We start from the raw sequence: 17,838 nt of genomic DNA, 5'->3' as shown, positions 1-17,838 counted from the left end.
TCGAGAGTTTCCTGTACATACACAACCCCCAGAAACGACACCAGCATCGGTCATCTTTGCTAGCCATTAACGGTTACGATTCACGGTACAGCACAGCCAGGCCTGCCTTTACAGTAAAACACTGTGTAGGTATTAAATTAGTCCCTTTTCCCCCAACCCCTTGTGGTAAACCACTTTTATCGTTCACTATCGTTACACTATAGTTATCACTGTTGTATTGTTATCACTGTTCTCACTGTTGTATCACTATACGAGGTCGCCTCTTGTCGCGCTGTTATACCTGGGCTGACCACCTCCGACTCCGCCCATGGCTCCACCTACCTGCCCAGGTATAAAGGTAGTCGACTGGCTGGTATTCCTCCTTGTTGGACCCGATCACCCACGAGGGTGGGCTCTGTTATTTAGTCAATAAAAACCTTTAGTTACGTTCCTAACTCGTCGCTTTTTATTGGACGAATTGATAGGTATATCAATTTTATTGACTAAATTTTAAAGATGTCTACTACTGGCCAGCCAGAAGCCCTCCCAGAAGCACAGCCACAGCAGCTTTCAGACACCGGGCTACACCAGCCGGCTTGGCTGCAAGCCCTCAAACCACCGTACCTGGATCTAAACCCACAGGCAGCAAACTCAGCCCTCGACTTCAAACACTGGCTGGGCTGCTTCGAATCCTACCTGGAAGAATCCGGCGTCCCGCAGAGATCCAAACTAAGAGTTCTGAACGCCCAAGCGAGCCCGAGAGTATACGCACTCATCCAGGACACGACTACATACGAGGCCGCTATCAACCTACTGAAACAGCAGTACCGGAGCCCGGTAAATTACATGTACACCAGGCACCTCCTAAGATCCCGCCCGCAACAGCCAGGAGAGTCTGTAGCTGAATTTTTACGGGCGCTAAGAGCACTCGGCAGGAACTGTGACTTTAAAGCGGTGACGGCTGTTGAAAATACGGAAGATAATATCCGCGATGCCTTTGTGAAAGGCCTACGGTCCGACTACTCACGGCAAAGACTGCTTGAAGCTAAAGACCTCGACCTGGACAAAGCTGAAGCCCTCGCTCTCTCCCTAGAGGTGGCCCATCAGGACCAGGAGGCGTTTTCCAGGTACTGCTCGCGACCCTGGGACTCGGGCCCGACCCCTACCGCAATACCCTTCGCAGCGCCGCCCCCGGGACCTACCTCAGCGTCGGCGTCCCGGACCCGACCGGGACCGCCACCCCCGGTACCGACATCGGGCACCCGCGATCGGGCCGCCGGCTGCTTCTTTTGCGGCCAGGAGAAGCACCCGAGGTCGCGCTGCCCAGCCAGGAACTCTACCTGCTCAACCTGCAGGAAGAAAGGCCACTTCTCTAAGGCCTGCAGGAGCGGATCTTCAGAGGCCAGCAGTGCCTCATGCGAACTGTGGGGGCGGCCATCTTCTTTCAAGGCAACTGAGGCCAGCATCCCCACACGTGAGTCATGGGGGCGGCCATCTTTGATCAAGGCAACCGACCCCAATAGTGCCTCATGAGAGTTATGGGAGCAGCCATCTTCTCCGCCATTTTGTCCTACCTCGTGGGAGACGCCATTTTACCCACCACGCCCGACTGCCACCGGGCCTCCGGACCCGACGACCGCCTCGCCCGCAGACGACAACGACTCGCTTACCTACACACTAGCCTCCGTCACTCTGGATCAAGCCCGCCCACACCACCTGTCCAAGTCGATGATGGACATCAAAGTAAACGGCCACGCCACGACCTGCCTGTTCGACAGCGGAAGCACGGAGAGCTTCATCCACCCAGACACGGTGAGCCACTGCTCCCTCCCTGTCCTGCCAACGCGCAACTGAATCTCGATGGCATCGAGGTCCCACGCCACGGACATTAGCGGCTACTGTGTTGTGACCTTGTCGGTTAAGGGTACGGAGTATAAAAATTTTAAACTCCTCGTCCTCCCCCAGCTCTGCGCTGCCGTCCTACTAGGGCTGGACTTCCAATCCCACCTCCAAAGTGTAACCCTAGCATACGGTGGACCCCTCCCCCCACTCACAGTCGACAACCAGCGAATGTTAAACCGCCCACCGCGTAACACCTGCAGCCTATCCACCCTCAAGGTGCCGCCACCTTCCCTGTTCGCTAACCTCACCCCCGACTGCAAACCCGTCGCTACCAAGAGCAGGCGGTACAGCGCTGGGGACAGAGCCTTCATTAGCTCTGAGGTGCGGTGCCTCCTGAAAGAGGGCATTATCGAGGGGAGCAACAGCCCCTGGCGTGCCCAGGTCGTGGTCGTTAAGACCGGCGATAAAAATCGCCTGGTCATCGACTACAGCCAGACCATAAACAGATACACCCAGCTGGACGCATACCCCCTTCCCCGCATATCTGACATGGTCAATCAGATTGCACAATACCGCGTATTCTCGACCATCGACCTTAAGTCGGCCTACCACCAACTCCCTATCCACCCCGAGGACCGCCAGTACACCGCCTTCGAGGCGAATGGGCGCCTATACCGCTTCCTTAGGGTCCCCTTCGGTGTCACCAACGGGGTCTCGGTCTTCCAAAGGGAGATGGACCGGATGGTTGACCAGAACGGACTGCAGGCCACATTCCCCTATCTAGATAACGTCACCATCTGCGGCCGCGACCGGCAGGACCATGACGTGAATCTGGAGAAATTCCTCCGTACGGCCCAACGGCTGAACCTCACCTACAATAAGGAGAAATGTGTGTTTAACACCTCGCGCCTTGCCATCCTTGGCTGTGTAGTAGAGAACGGACTCATCGGCCCCGACCCCGAAAGAATGCGCCCCCTCATGGAGCTACCCCTCCCCCACTGCCCTAAGGCACTTAAGAGAACCCTGGGGCTCTTCGCCTACTATGCCCAATGGGTGCCCAATTGTGCGGACAAAGCCAGACCCCTCATGAAGTCCACATCCTTCCCCCTCACGGAGGAAGCGTGCGCGGCCTTCTCCCTCATCAAGGGAGACATAGCCAAGGCCACAATGCACGCAGTGGATGAGTCCATCCCCTTCCAAGTGGAGAGCGATGCATCCGACTTCGCCCTAGCCGCTACCCTTAACAAGGAGGGGAGGCTGGTGGCCTTCTTCTCAAGGACCCTACAGGGCCCCGAGATCCGACACTCGTCGGTCGAGAAGGAAGCCCAGGCAATTGTGGAGGCGGTACGGCGCTGGAGGCATTACCTGGCAGGCAAACGATTTACCCTCCTCACCGACCAACGTTCGGTTGCTTTCATGTTTAATAACAAGCTGAGGGGCAAAATCAAGAATGACAAGATCTTGAGGTGGAGAATCGAGCTATCCACCTACGATTATGATATCTTGTACCGGCCAGGTAAGCTGAACGAACCCCCTGATACTCTTTCACGAATTACATGCGCCAGCGCGCATATTGATAGACTTCAGACCCTCCACAACGACCTCTGCCACCCCGGGGTCACCAGACTTTACCATTTCATTAAGGCCCGCAACCTGACCTACTCCATCGAGGAGGTCAGGACCATGACCAGGAACTGCCAGACCTGCGCCGAGTGCAAACCGCACTTCTATAGGCCGGACAGAGCAAGCCTGATCAAGGCCACCCGCCCCTTCGAGCGCCTGAGCATCGACTTTAAGGGACCTCTACCGTCATCTGACCGCAATGTGTACTTCCTCAACATCGTTGGTGAGTACTCCCGTTTCCCTTTTGCCTTCCCCTGCCCAGACATGACCAGTACCACGGTCATTAAATGCCTGAACGACCTCTTCGCCTTGTTCGGGTTCCCGAACTATATACATAGTGACCGGGGCTCCTCCTTCATGAGCAAGGAACTCCGTCAGTTCCTACTAGCGAGAGGTATTGCTGCAAGCAGGACCACCAGCTACAACCCCCGAGGGAACGGCCAGGTGGAAAGAGAGAATGCGACGGTATGGAAGGCCGTCCTCTTAGCCTTAAAGTCTAAGGGCCTCCCAACCTCCCGCTGGCAGGAAGTCCTCCCGACAGCGCTGCACTCCATCCGGTCACTACTTTGCACTGCCGTTAACGCCACCCCCCATGAACGAATGTTTGTTTTCCCCAGGAAGTCGACTACGGGAACCACTCTACCAACCTGGCTGACCTCTCCGGGGCCCGTCTTGCTGCGAAAGCACGTGAGGGCCCATAAAACGGACCCCCTGGTCGAGAGGGTGAACCTCCTGCACGCCAACCCCCAGTACGCCTACGTGGCTTACCCAGACGGGCGGGAGGACACTGTCTCCTTACGAGACCTCGCACCCTCGGGCACTCCGGAGACACCACCTTTACCACCCCCCCCCACCACCCCCCCAATTCCAGCCCAGGTAGACGGCATGCCGGAACCCCACGAGCCTTCGCCGACCACGCAGACACCAGCATTAACACCGGATAATGCAGCACCGCCGCTGCGACGATCGGAGAGGCTTACGAGGCCTCCGGACAGACTGACATACCAGAACTGGTAGTACACTTCACCCCGCCGGACTCAAATCTAAACAAGGGGTGAATGTGGTAAACCACTTTTATCGTTCACTATCGTTACACTATAGTTATCACTGTTGTATTGTTATCACTATTCTCACTGTTGTATCACTATACGAGGTCGCCTCTTGTCGCGCTGTTATACCTGGGCTGACCACCTCCGACTCCGCCCATGGCTCCACCTACCTGCCCAGGTATAAAGGTAGTCGACTGGCTGGTATTCCTCCTTGTTGGACCCGATCACCCACGAGGGTGGGCTCTGTTATTTAGTCAATAAAAACCTTTAGTTACGTTCCTAACTCGTCGCTTTTTATTGGACGAATTGATAGGTATATCACCCCTATAATCTTAAAATTAGAGCTAGGCCATTGAGGAGTGAAACCAGGAATCACTCTGTTCCTACAAAAGTGGCAGAAATTCTCTCCCTCAAAAGGCTGTGGATGTTGGGGATCAAATAGGAACTTTCAAGACTGGGATCGGTAGATTTTTGTTCGGTAAGGGTATCGAGATATGGAGCGAAGGTGGCTAAATGGAGCTGACGTAAAGATCAAACATGATCTAACTGAATGGCGGAGCAGGCTCGAGGGGCTGAATGGCCTCCTCCTGGAGGCCAATACTTTGCACCTCTTTAGCTTATAGATTCCACGTAGGTTCAAAAGATATCCTGGAGTGACTGCATTGAGCGTGGCCGCTTTAGACCAGCTTGGCGGGCATTCTAAAGCTATCTTGCCACCCCAGGGTGAACAAAACAAAAGCTACTAGCTATTGCACTGGAGAGGGTACAGAGGAGATTTACAAGGATTTTGGCAGGACTGGAGAATTTTAGCCGAGTAAAGATTGGATAGGCTGGGGTTGTTTTCTTTGGAACAGAGGAGGCTGAGGGGAGATTTAATTGAGGTGTCTAAAATTATGAGGGGCCTGGATAGAGTGGATAGGAAGGACCTATTTCCCTTAGCAGAGAGGTCAATAACCAGGGGGCACAGATTTAAAGTAATTGGTAGAAGGATTAGAGGGGAGTTGAGGAGAACTTTTTTCACCCAGAGGGTGGTGGGGGTCTGGAACTCACTGCCTGAAAGGGTGATGGAGGCAGAAACCCTCATCACATTTAAAAAGTACTTGGATATGCACTTGAAGTGCCGTAACCTACAGGGCTACAGACCAAGAGCTGGGAAGTGGGATTAGGCTGGATGGCTCTTTTTCGGCCGGCACGGACCTGATGGGCCGAATGGCCTCCTTTTGTACCGTAAACTTCTACGATTCGACTCGCGGTGCAAGTATTTCCATAGGGAGAAGGCACGGTTTGGGTTACCGGATGACCTTTGCTCGTCGCGCCTGCTTGCCTGAGCTCCATTTCCTACTGGCAGGAAGACGGCAGAAAGTCAGGGAAGGTCAGTGGCCACGCGCGCCCCAAACTAGCTGGCTGCAGCTTAACCAGCCAGCTCAACAGCGGATCAAGCAAAGAAGACCGGGATGTCATCAAACGTCAACGGGACATTCTCGTTTTAATCTCCTCCTCTGCTAGACGAGACACATTCCTGGGGGGAGGGGGGGACAGGAAGGGCAGCCAAAGCTGGAGCTGCCTGGATGACTGAAGAAACAGAGATGACAGTGAAACAAGAAAAAAGGAGGCTCATGATAAACGTCAGGTTCATAATACAGTCGAGGACCAAGCAGAATTCGGAGGGTGCAGAGGAGAACTGACAAAGGAAATGAATGGGGCAAAGAGAACATACGAGAAAAGATTGGCGGGTAATATTAAAAGGAACATTAAAGTATCTTATAAACATGCAAGTGCTGTCAAAAGAAAGGAGGGGCTGATTAAGGACCAAAAAGGAGATCTTCTCGTCAGCCAGTGGCTCAGTGGGTAGCACTCTTGCCTCTAAGTCAAAAGGTTGTGGGTTCAAGTCCCACTCCAGGGACTTGAGCACAAAAATCTAGGCCGACGCTCCCAGTGCAGTGCTGAGGGAGTGCTGCACTGTTGGAGGTGCCATCTTTCGGATGAGACGTTAAACCGAGGCCCCGTCTGCTCTCTCAGGTGGACGTAAAAGATCCCATGGCACTATTTTGAAGGAGTATGAGGAGTTATCCCCGGTGTCCTGGCCAATCAACATAACAAAAAAGCGGATTATCTGGTCATTATCACATTGCTGTTTGTGGGAGCTTGCTGTGCGCAAATTGGCTGCCGCGTTTCCTACATTACAACAGTGACTACACTCCTAAAGTACTTAATTGACTGTAAAGCGCTTTGAAATGTCCGGTGGTCGTGAAAGGCGCTGTAGAAATGCAAGTCTTTCTTTCTTGTGGAGGTGGAGAGCATGGCTGAGGTACTAAATGAGTACTTGGCATCCGTCTTCATAAAAGAAGAGGATGCTGCCAATGTCACAGTAAAGGAGGATAAAAATAGATAAAGAGCAGGTACTTGAAAGGTTGGCAGCACTCAAAGTAGGAAAGTGCCCCGGTCCGGATGGGAGGCATCCTAGGTTGCAGAGGGAAGCAAGGGTGGAAAATGTGGCTTTGGCCACAATATTTTAAGCTTCCTTGGATATGGGAGTGGTGCCAGGGGACTGAAGGGTTACAAATGTCACACCTATGCTCAAAAGAGCATAACTGGGAAGCTTTTAGATACCATAATCCAGGACAAAAATTAACTGTCACAAGAACAACATGGGTTAATAAATGAGGGAATGGATTTGTTAAAGGCAGATAATGTCTGACAAACTTGATGGGCCAGAAATTTGTTCAGGGAGGCGGGTTGGGGGCGGGGGATAGGCCTCGGGGGTGGGGGTGGGGGAGGGAGAGAGGGGTGGATATGGTGGGGACCCTGGATCCAGGAGTTAGGTATAAAGCCCACTTACCTCCTGGATCCAGCAGTCCCCACCTCTATTTAACTGCTGGGTTTCACGAATTGTGTGAAACCCGTCCCCGGGCATGTAAAAACAAAATGGAGGCTTCCAACCTCATTACAATACTTAAATTGAGGTAACGCCCCCTGGGAGCGGGTTGGCTGCCCATCCCCGCCCCGCCTCCGGGAAACGCAGAAGTGGACGCCCCAAAACCATCCGTTTTTTTTTTTTTTAAACGGGAAAATTCCGGCCATGGTTGTTCTTTGATGAAATAACAGAGTTGATGCTGGCAGTGCAGAAGATGTTGAGCATATGAGCTTTCAACAGGCGTTTGATAAAGTGCCACATAATAGACGGGTTCCCAAAACTGCCGTCCATGGGATTAAAGGGACAGTGGCAGCATGGATCTGAACTTGGCCGAGACACAAAAAAGCAGAGTAGCGGGGAAAGGTTGTTTTTCCACACTGGATGGAAGCAATGTTCCCTGTAATTGTTTTTTTTTTTGGTGCACGGGCCCTTTAACTGGCTGCGCGGCCCATTCAAATTCCCGCGCATGAGCGGTCATTCCCATTGAAAAGCTGGCGAGCGGCCTGCGCGGGACCGCCGTGCAGCTTAGCGAGAGCGTTGGATGGAAGTAGACAGTGGTGTCCCCCTGGGGTCGGTATGAGACCACTGCTCTTTTTGATTTATATGAATGGCCTGGATTTGGGCAGGGGATAATGAGATCAACTTGTCCTGCCACTTTCAAAGATTAGTGTACGTACACACCCAGGTCTCTCTGTTCCGCACCCCCTTTAAAATTGTACCATTTCGGTTATATAGCCTCACCTCATTTTTCCTTCCAAAATGCGTCACTTTGCACTTCTCCGCGTTGAATTTCATCCGCCACCTGTCTGCCCATTTCACCGGCCCTCCTGAAATCTGCTACTATCCTCCTCACTGTTTACTACATTTCCGAGCTTTTGTCATCAACCTGCAAACTTTGAAATTACGCCCCCCCCCCCCCCCACAAGTGTAAAACGGTTTACTTCACCTTCAGTGTCGCCTGTGGAAGATTCTGTCCGCACCCCAGCCATGTGAAAGGCCTGTTGACTGACCGACTGAGCTAACATGCCCTCTAGTCTCTGAAGAGTCGCCTGTCCCTCCGGGTTCAAATGAGAGAAGCCTTCTTCGTACGTGTAGAACGTGGGAACGTCTCCTTGGCCTCGTTCTGTCGGGAATGAAGGCAGACATGGGTAAAGAAAGAATTACTGTGAGCACTTTACCAGCACAAAGCACCAGCGAGTCTCTTGACACTTGTCCAGTTAGGACCGTCCTACTCTTCAGGGCATTGACTTGCAGGGTTAATTCGAGCCGAGTGGGATGGATTCCACCACTCATCGACAGGCCTACCCTCCTCCAGCTCACATTAAAGAAAGACTTGCATTTCTATAGCGCCTTTCACGACCTCTTTACAGACAATGGAGTACTTTTTTGAAGTGTAGTCACTGTTGTAATGTAGGAAACGCTGCAGCCAATTTGTGCACAGCAAGCTCCCACAAACCGCTGGACTCTGTTTCAACCATAGCTTGTGGCAGAGAACTATACATTCAAACCATTCTGTGTAGAGAAATGTTGTTCTAACCTCCCCATTAATTCTGTTTGTGATCAACTTAAACTTGCTACTGGCTCAATAACCAGTTGAAACAACCACTATTTACCTTATCATAGGATCATACAGCACAGAAGGCCATAATATGTTTTCGGGATGTTGATTGAGTGACAAATATTGGCCAGGACACCGAGGAGAACTCCCCTGCTCTTCTTTGAAATAGTGCCTTGTGATTTTTTACGTTCACCTGAGAGAGCAGACGGGGCCTTGGTTTAACACCTCACCCGAAAGACGGCACCTCCGACAGTGCAGCGCTCCCTCAGTACTGCACTGGGAGTGTCAGCCTAGATTTTTGTGCTCAAGTCTCTGGAGTGGGACTTGAACCCACAACCTTCTGACTCAGAGACGAGAGAGAGTGCTACCCACCGAGCGACGGCTGACACTAGATGATTAGGTTTAAAAGGGCAACAAGCCTCAGCAGGGGTATCGCAGCGTGCGGTGGTATCAGCGGCTCAGCAGACCCGAATGGCCAACCTGCTCCAGAAATAAAGGGGCTTTCCCAACAATGCGCAATCACACAATAAACCCTCGCAGGAAACCTGCCCTCTCCAAACCACACAGGCCATGTGTTTGTTTGTCCAACATGCAGAGCTCATTCTCGCTCCAAGGGGACACGCCCCACATGTCCAACTCGAGAGAGCTTGGGCACAAGTTGGCAACAATCAAGTATGCATAGGAGCACCGCTGGACTCTGTTTCAACCATAGCTTGTGGCAGAGAGCTAGACATTCAAACCATTCTGTGTAGAGAAATGTTGTTCTAACCTCCCCATTAATTCTGTTTGTGATCAACTTAAACTTGCTACTGGCTCAATAACCAGCTGAAACAACCACTATTTACCTCATCACAGAATCAAACAGCACAGAAGGAGGCCATTCGGCCCATTGTGCCTGTGCCGGCTCTTTGAAAGAGCTCTCCAATTAGTCCCACTCACCCTGCTCTTTCCCCAGAGCCCTGCAAATTTTTACTTTTCAAGCAGCTATCCAATTCTCTTTTGAAAGTTGCTGTTGAATCTGCTTCCACCGCCCATTTCGGGCACTGAATTCCAGATCATCATAACTTGCCGAGTAAAAAAATGTCTCCTTATCTCCTCTCCGGTTCTTTTGCCAATTATCTTAAATCGGTGAATAGAAAGCCTTTTAAACACTATTGTGAAATAGTGCAAATAAGCAACACAATCCATCAGAAGCTTTACATTAACTGTCCCACCAAACGGCAGATAAACAAGGTCAGAACATTTAGGCTGGGGAAACATTTCGTAGACTAGCTATTCCTGCTCAGACTCTGCCACCTAGTGGTAGAAAATAAAACATCCAAAATCCAATTTACTCAAAGCAAAACACCATTGCTGTCACTGGGATCTCAGCAAAGCATGACAGCCGTGTGCAATTTTTGGACCACCTCCGCTTAAACTGTAAAAAAACCACTCAGCATGACAATTATAGAATCTGACCGTCCAAACTTTGGTGGCTTCTGGAGGGAGCATTTGGAGCGATTGACGAAGCTGACAGAATGCTGAACTACGCAGCAGAACCAGTGGATGACAAAGTCAAAGAAGGCTACGATCAAAGCCTGCAGTGCTTTGGTCAGACCACACCTTTAGCACTGGACACGGTACTCCCCCACCGAGACACAGTGCAAAGAGGAGGCACAAAGCTGATCCCCAGTCGCAGAGGTCGGAGTGATCGACGAGGCAAAGGACTAGAGAAGGAACGCTTGCATTTATATAGCGCTTTTCACATCCAACAGACACCCCGAAGCGCTTTACAGCTAATGAAGTGTAGTCACTGTTGTAATGTAGGAAACACGGCAGCCAATTTGCACACAGCAAGCTCCCACAAACAGCAACGTGATAATGACCAGATAATATGCTTTCGGGATGTTGATTGAGTGATAAATATTGGCCAGGACACCAGGGAGAACTCCCCTGCTCTTCTTCAAAATAGTGCCATGGGATCTTTTACGCCCACCTGAGAGAGCAGACGGGGCCTCAGTTTAAAACCTCACCCGAAAGACGGCACCTCCGACAGTGCAGCGCTCCCGCAGCACTGCACTGGAGTGTTAGCCTAGATTTTTGTGCTCAAGTCTCTGGAGTGGAACTTGAACCCACAACCTTCCGAAAGCATCTGAAAAGTGCCCGAGAGGAAATCTTAGAGATATGCAAAGACTGTAAATGGTACGGAAAAGGTAAAATTATTTAAAATTAAATTGCAGGAGGACCAAGGGCATGCAGGTTTAAACTAGTAACAGGCATATTCAGGATTGATATCAGAACGTCTTCACAAAGTAAAGAATGATTCCAACACACGGAATGGACCCCCAGATAGAGTTACAGAGGACAAAACCCAGGAATCAATTAGATGCTGCAATGGGGATATTAGGAGGGGGGGCGCACACACATTAGAAACATTCTGGGTGGATAAGCCAAGATGGGCCAAAGGGCCTTCCTCCTCAGTAATAACCCTGTGAAGACTGGGGTCGGTAGCAGTCAGCTCGAGGCGGTGAAATAAAATCAGGGCACAAGAAGCGAATCACACAGCAGTAAAGCATATTTGTTTAATTCCTGTAATGTACCAAATTAGCTCAGTGGTGCCCTTAAAGGAGGGCGCTTTGTGAGAAAACTTCGGAGACTCATTCTGTGAATTCTAAGTAGCATTTCATAAGAATTAGGAGCAGGAGTCGGCCATTCGGCCCCTCGAGCCTGCTCCGCCATTCAATAAGATCATGGCTGATCTTCGACCTCAACTCCACTTTCCTGCACTATCCTCATGTCCCTTGATTCCCCAAGGGTCCAAAAATCTATCGAGCTCAGCCTTGAATATACTCAACGACTGAGCAGCTACAGCCCTTGGGGTAGAGAATTCCAAAGATTCACAACCCTCTGAGTGAAGAAATTCCTCCTCATCTCGGTCTTAAAAGGCTGACCCCCTACCCGGAGACTATGTCCTCTAGTTCTAGACACTCCAGCCAAGGGGGAAACAGCCTCTCAGCGTCTACCCTGTCAATCCCCCTCAGAATCTTGTGTGTTTCAATGAGATCACCTCTCATTCTTCTAAACTCCAGCGTATAGGCCCAATCTACTCAATCCAGATTTAAAAAGGACAACACGGAAAATGTTGTTGTTAAATGGCGACAGGGACTCTTCTCAAATAGATCACTGAAGATCTTAAAGTCATTTCTTAAGAAGCAAAACAATTCTTCAATACAAAAAAAGTGAACTGGTAACATTCTTGGCTCAACATAAACATACGCAGGCACAGAGTAAGAAAAGGCCAGTCGGCCCATTAAACATAGAAGGTAGGAGCAGGAGTAGGCCATTCGGCCCTTCGAGCCTGCTCCACCATTCAATGAGATCATGGCTGATCATCCAAACTCAGTACCCTGTCCCTGCTTTCTCCCCATACCCCTTGATCCCTTTAGCCTTAAGAAATATATCCAACTCTTTCTTGAATATATTTAATGAATTGGCCTCCACCGCCCTCTGTGGCAGAGAATTCCACAGGTTCACCACTCTCTGGGTGAAGAAATTCCTCCTCATCTCTGTCCTAAATGGCTTACCCCTTATCCTTAGACTGTGACCCCTGGTTCTGGACTCCCCCGCCATCAGAAACATCCTTCCTGCATCTAGTCTGTCCAGGCCTGACAGAATTTTATAGGTTTCGATGAGATCCCCTCTCAATCTTCTAAACTCCAGTGAGTATAAGCCCAATCGACACAATCTCTCCTCCTACGTCATTCCTGCCATCCCAGGTATCAGCCTGGTGAATCTTCGCTGCACTCCTTCCATGGCAAGAACGTCCTTCCTCAGGTAAGGCGACCAAAATGGCACACAATACTCAAGGTGCGGTCTCACCAAGGCCCTGTACAACTGTAGCAAGACATCCTTGTTCTTGTACTCGAACCCTCTTGCTACGAAGGCCAACATACCATTTGCCTTCTTAACTGCCTGCTGCACCTACATGCTTACCTTCAGCGACTGGTGTACAAGAACACCCAGGTCTCTTTGCACTTCCCCTTCTCCCAATCTATTGCCATTCAAATAATAATCTGCCTTCCTGTTTTTGCCACCAAAGTGGATAACCTCACATTTATCCACATTATAGTGCATTTGCCATGTTTCTGCCCAATCACCCAACCTGTCCAAATCGTGCTGGAGTTTCACGACATCCTCCTCACAGCATACCCTCCCACCCAGCTTTGTGTCGTCTGCAAATTTGGAGATATTACATCCAATTCCCTCGTCCAGATCATTAATATATATTGTGAACAGCTGGGGTCCTAGGACCGATCCTTGCGGTACCCCACTAGTCACTGCCTGCTTCTAACTTCATCTATTTAATATTCTGGATAAATACTCAGGATTTTGCTGTCACTGACAGCAGATTTAATGATACATTTTGGATGGCCTGGAACTGTCATTTAGGAGTTTAATTTACTATCTCTCCTCATGGGTAGCAGTCTTCATCATAGAATCAAAGAAATTTACTGCACAGATGAAGGCCATTCGGCCCAGTGTGTCCGTGCCGGCCGACAAAGAGCGATCCAGCCTAATCCCACTTCCCAGCTCTTGGTCCGTAGCCCTGTAGGTTACAGCACTTCAAGTGCATATCCAAGCACTTTTAAATGTGATGAGGGTTTCTGCCTCTACCACCCTTTCAGGCAGTGAGTTCCAGATCCCCACCACCCTCTGGGTGAAAAAAGTTCTCCTCAACTCCCCTCTAAACCTCCGACCAATCACTTTAAATCTCTGCTCCCTGGTTATTGACCCTTCTGTCAAGGGAAATAGGTCCTTCCTATCCACTCTCTCTAGGCCCCACATAATTTTAAACACCTCAATCAAGTCTCCCCTCAGCCTCCTCTGTTCCAAAGAAAACAACCCCAGCCTATCCAATCTTTCCTCGTAGCTAAAATTCCCCAGTCCTGGCAACATCCTCGGAAATCTCCTCTGCACCCTCTCTAGCGCGATCACATCCTTCCTGTGACGTGACCAGAACTGCACGCAGTATTCTAGCTGCGGCCTAACTAGTGTTTTGTACAGTTCAAGCATAACCTCCGTACTATTTAGAAGAAAGGTGGATGAGAAATAAACACTGTTGCTAACAGCATACTATCTTTTAAGGAGGGAATTGCACTTCTGTAATTTGCCAAGTACTGCAATCTTGCTTTTTGGAAAGAAAAACGAACAATGTGTAAAATCAATCTACCTCGAATGCTTTTTAAAACACAACCTGCCAGTCACTGTTCCAAATGAGCTCAAGATGCGCTAACCCCTATTCTGTAGCTATCACCAACCTATCCTGCTTCTCTTCTCACCTCCTGCCCTGCCTTGTCCTCTATTTCAATGGATGAAGGGTTGCTAACCAGAGGGCACAGATTTAAGGTGATTGGCAAAAGAACCAGAGGCGACATGAGGAAAAACTTTTTTCATGCGAGTGGCTAGGAGTTGGAATGCGCTGCCTGATAGGGTGGTGGATACAGATTCAATAGTAGCCTTCAAAAGGTAATTGGAAGGAGAAAAAAAATTGCAGGGATACGGGGAATGAACGGGGGAGTGGGACTAACTGGATTGCTTTTCGAAAGAGCCGGCGCAGACTCGATGGGCCGAATGGCCTCCTTCTGTGCTGCACTATTCTATGGTTCTAGTCTGCTAGCTCGGCAATGGAGCACCATCACAAAGGCTTGGCTTTCATATCCGTGGTCCTCCAGGTGTTGAGTTTCCTATCTTAGCCGTGCTGCCTTTAGGAAAGCACCAATCAACAACAACTTATATAGCGCCTTTAATGTCCCAAGGCGCGTCACAGGAGTGTTGTAAAAATGTTTTTGACACCGAGCCACACAAGGAGATGTTAGGGCAGATGACCAAAAGCATGGTCGAAGAGGTAGGTTTTAAGGAGCGACTTAAAAGGAGAGAGGTAGAGAGGCGGAGATGTAGGCAGGGAATTCCAGACCTTCGGACCTAGACAACTGAAGGCAAGGCCACCCCTGATGGAGCATTTAAAATCGGGGATGTTCAAAAGTTCAGAATAGGTATGTGGCAGAGGTCATGGGGGATTATAGGCTGAGGAGATTACAGAGATAAGGAGGGGGCGAGGCCACGGAGGGATTTGAAAACAAGGATGAGAATTTTAAAATCGAGGCGTTGCTTAAGAACATAAGAAATAGGAGCAGGAGTAGGCCATGCAGCCCTTCGAGCCTGCTCCGCCATTCAATGAGATCATGGCTGATGATCTGCCTCAATTCCATTCACCAGCCCTATCGACATATCCCTTGATGCCTTTACTAGTCAGAAATCTATCGGCTTGTTTTGAATATACCCAATGACTGAGCCTCCACAGCCCTCTGGGGTAGAGAATTCCAAAGATTCACCACCCTCTGAGTGAAGACATTTCTTCTCATCTCAGTCCTGAATGGCCGACCCCTTTATCCTGAGGCTGTGGCCCCTGGTTCTAGACTCCCCAGCCAAGGGAAACATTCTCCCAGCATCCACCCTATCAAGCCCTGTAATAATTGTGTATGCTTCAATGAGATCCCCTCTCATTCTTCTGAATTCAAGAGAATACAGGCCTAGTTTACTCAATCTCTTCTCATACGACAGTCCCACCATCCCAGGAATCAATCTCGTGAACCTTCGTTGCACTCCCTCTATGGCAAGTATATCCTTCCTTAGGTAAGGAGACCAAAACTGTACACAGTACTCCAGGTGTGGTCTCACCAAGGCCCTATATAATTGGAGTAAGACTTCTTTACTCCTGTACTCAAATCCTCTTGTAATGAAGGCCAGCATACCATTTGCCTTCCTAATGGCTTGCTGCACCTGCACATTCACTTTCAGTGACTCATGTACAAGGACACCCAGGTCCCTTTGAGCATCTGCATTCCCCAATCTTTCACCATTTAGGAAATACTCTGCCTTTCTGTTTTTTCTACCAAAGTGGATAACTTCACATTTATCCACATTATAGTCCATCTGCCATGTTCTCGCCCACTCACTGAGCCTGTCGAGATACCCTTGAAGCCTCTTCACAACTGACACTGTCTCATCAGCAAATTTGGAAATGTTACACTTAGTCCCCTCATCCAAATCATTAACTGGGAGTCAATGTAGGTCAGTGAGCACTGGGGGGATGGGTGAACAGGACTTGGTGCGAGTTAGCACACAGGCGGCAGAGTTTTGGATGAACTCAAGTTTATGGAGAGTAGAACTAGGGAGACCAGTCAGGAGTGCGATGGAATAGTCAAGCCTAGAGGTGATAAAGGCATGGATGAGGGTTTCAGCAGCGGATAAGTAGAGGTAAGGGCGGAGATGGGAGACACTACGAATGTGGAAATGGGCGGTCCGCGTGATAGAACAGATGAGGTAGGAAGCTCAATTTGTGATCGGAAGCTAAACATTTCATTGTAGGGAGAGGGGGTGGGGGGGAAAGGCACTCGTCCTGGGCTGCTCGGCTAGCTCCCGGGCGCTGGTTTTACAACATGGGCACTGCTGCCCTCTTTGATCACAGATGATGCATGGGAAATAGGGGGCTCAGTGGAAAGTACCTCAAAAGGGAAATCCTCCCCCAGCACCAAAACTCTATACAGGATTTGTAAAGCATGCCCCCTCCTCCAACGCTACTCAACGACAATCGGCCCATCCACAGCCACTTTACGTCTTGTAATATTCAGGTCTTTCTGAACAACACATTCTGGCAAATTGAGGCCATTGTTAGAAGACTGTGCGGTCATTCAACACTCGCCAAGAATATTGCTCGCATTCACACTGCTAGCACAGTTTCAATACCAGGGTAAGGCAAGGGGGCTGGAGCCAGGCACCCTTGCCGGGGAGGAGGAGGAAGAAAATTTAAAAAAAATCAAACTTCTCAGCCGCATAATAGTCGGCAAAATTTGAATATGAAGTCAATAGTTCACGACATAATCCACTTACTCACAGACAACTGCTTATGTTGTATCTAGCCTGCTTGTAATTCCTCCCTCATTAGATTTTGGCTGAGTTCACACAAACAAAAGCAGGCACCCATTATGCTCAAAACTTCACCAGACGATTAAAGACTAACGAAAAAACAACTGCGACTAAAAACAGAAGCAGAGGGGGAAAAAAACGGCACAGAGGGTTAGACATATCATCTAGCAGTTTACTATTAAGAGGTCTGCAGGTCATCCAATCCATGAACTCCCCTCTCCACAATTGGAGTAGGTGCGGTTTCTCCCCCGCTCATAAGAACGTAAAAAATAGGAGCAGGAGTAGGCCATACGGCCCCTCGAGCCTGCTCTGCCATTCAATAAGATCATGGCTGATCTTCGACCTCAACTCCACGCCCGGAACACACAGTCTTCAGTAATAGCACGTTAGGCAAGACAGAATGACAAGTATGTTCCTCACAGGTTTTGGGCCTTTAAACACAAGGGCCCAGAAATTCGGGTCCCCACGTAGGGCCAACGGAAGTGCCGGTTTCGTGCACGCATTGCACGTGCGCTGGAAACCGGAACTTCCGTTCTCTTGAAGGGGTTCAAAGGTCAAACGTGTGTGCCGGAGAGGCAGCGCGTAGACCTGGAACTTGCACTTTTTTCACAGGTTTTTCAGTGCGGGTTAAGTCCCTAGCAGTAAAATTAAAACATTTTTTCCACAGGTTTATCATTTTAAAATACTTTAAAGAAAGGTAAGTTTATTTTTAGCCCCGTTAATTTTTTCAAAAATTTAAATTTTTGTTTAAAATAGTTAATACTGTATATGTAATTTATAGTTATTTAATAAAAAATGCGATTTAAAAAAATGTATTTGAAGTTTTAATTTGGTTTTGGGGCCGATCTCTCTTCATAGATTTGACAGCTCTTCCTGTCAAATCTATGAATAGAGATTCCCTGCTCCAA

General features: G+C 49.5%; 1 protein-coding gene across 1 annotated transcript in view; it reads right to left on the bottom strand.

Moving 5' to 3' along the window:
- The window catches only part of clns1a (chloride channel, nucleotide-sensitive, 1A), a 60,764-nt gene that overhangs the window by 20,717 nt on the left and 22,209 nt on the right, over positions 1-17,838 (bottom strand). The window contains exon 5 of the mRNA XM_085999673.1: positions 8,354-8,530. Coding sequence (XP_085855799.1) covers positions 8,354-8,530 — 177 coding nt within the window. The remainder of the gene's footprint in view (positions 1-8,353; positions 8,531-17,838) is intronic.

Source organism: Somniosus microcephalus, chromosome 10, assembly GCF_052327205.1.
Source record: "Somniosus microcephalus isolate GS21.2 chromosome 10, FLI_Smic_1.0, whole genome shotgun sequence".
Taxonomy (NCBI): domain Eukaryota; kingdom Metazoa; phylum Chordata; class Chondrichthyes; order Squaliformes; family Somniosidae; genus Somniosus; species Somniosus microcephalus.
Note: the sequence above shows the minus strand (reverse complement) of the source record. Positions and strands in the feature narration are given on the sequence as shown.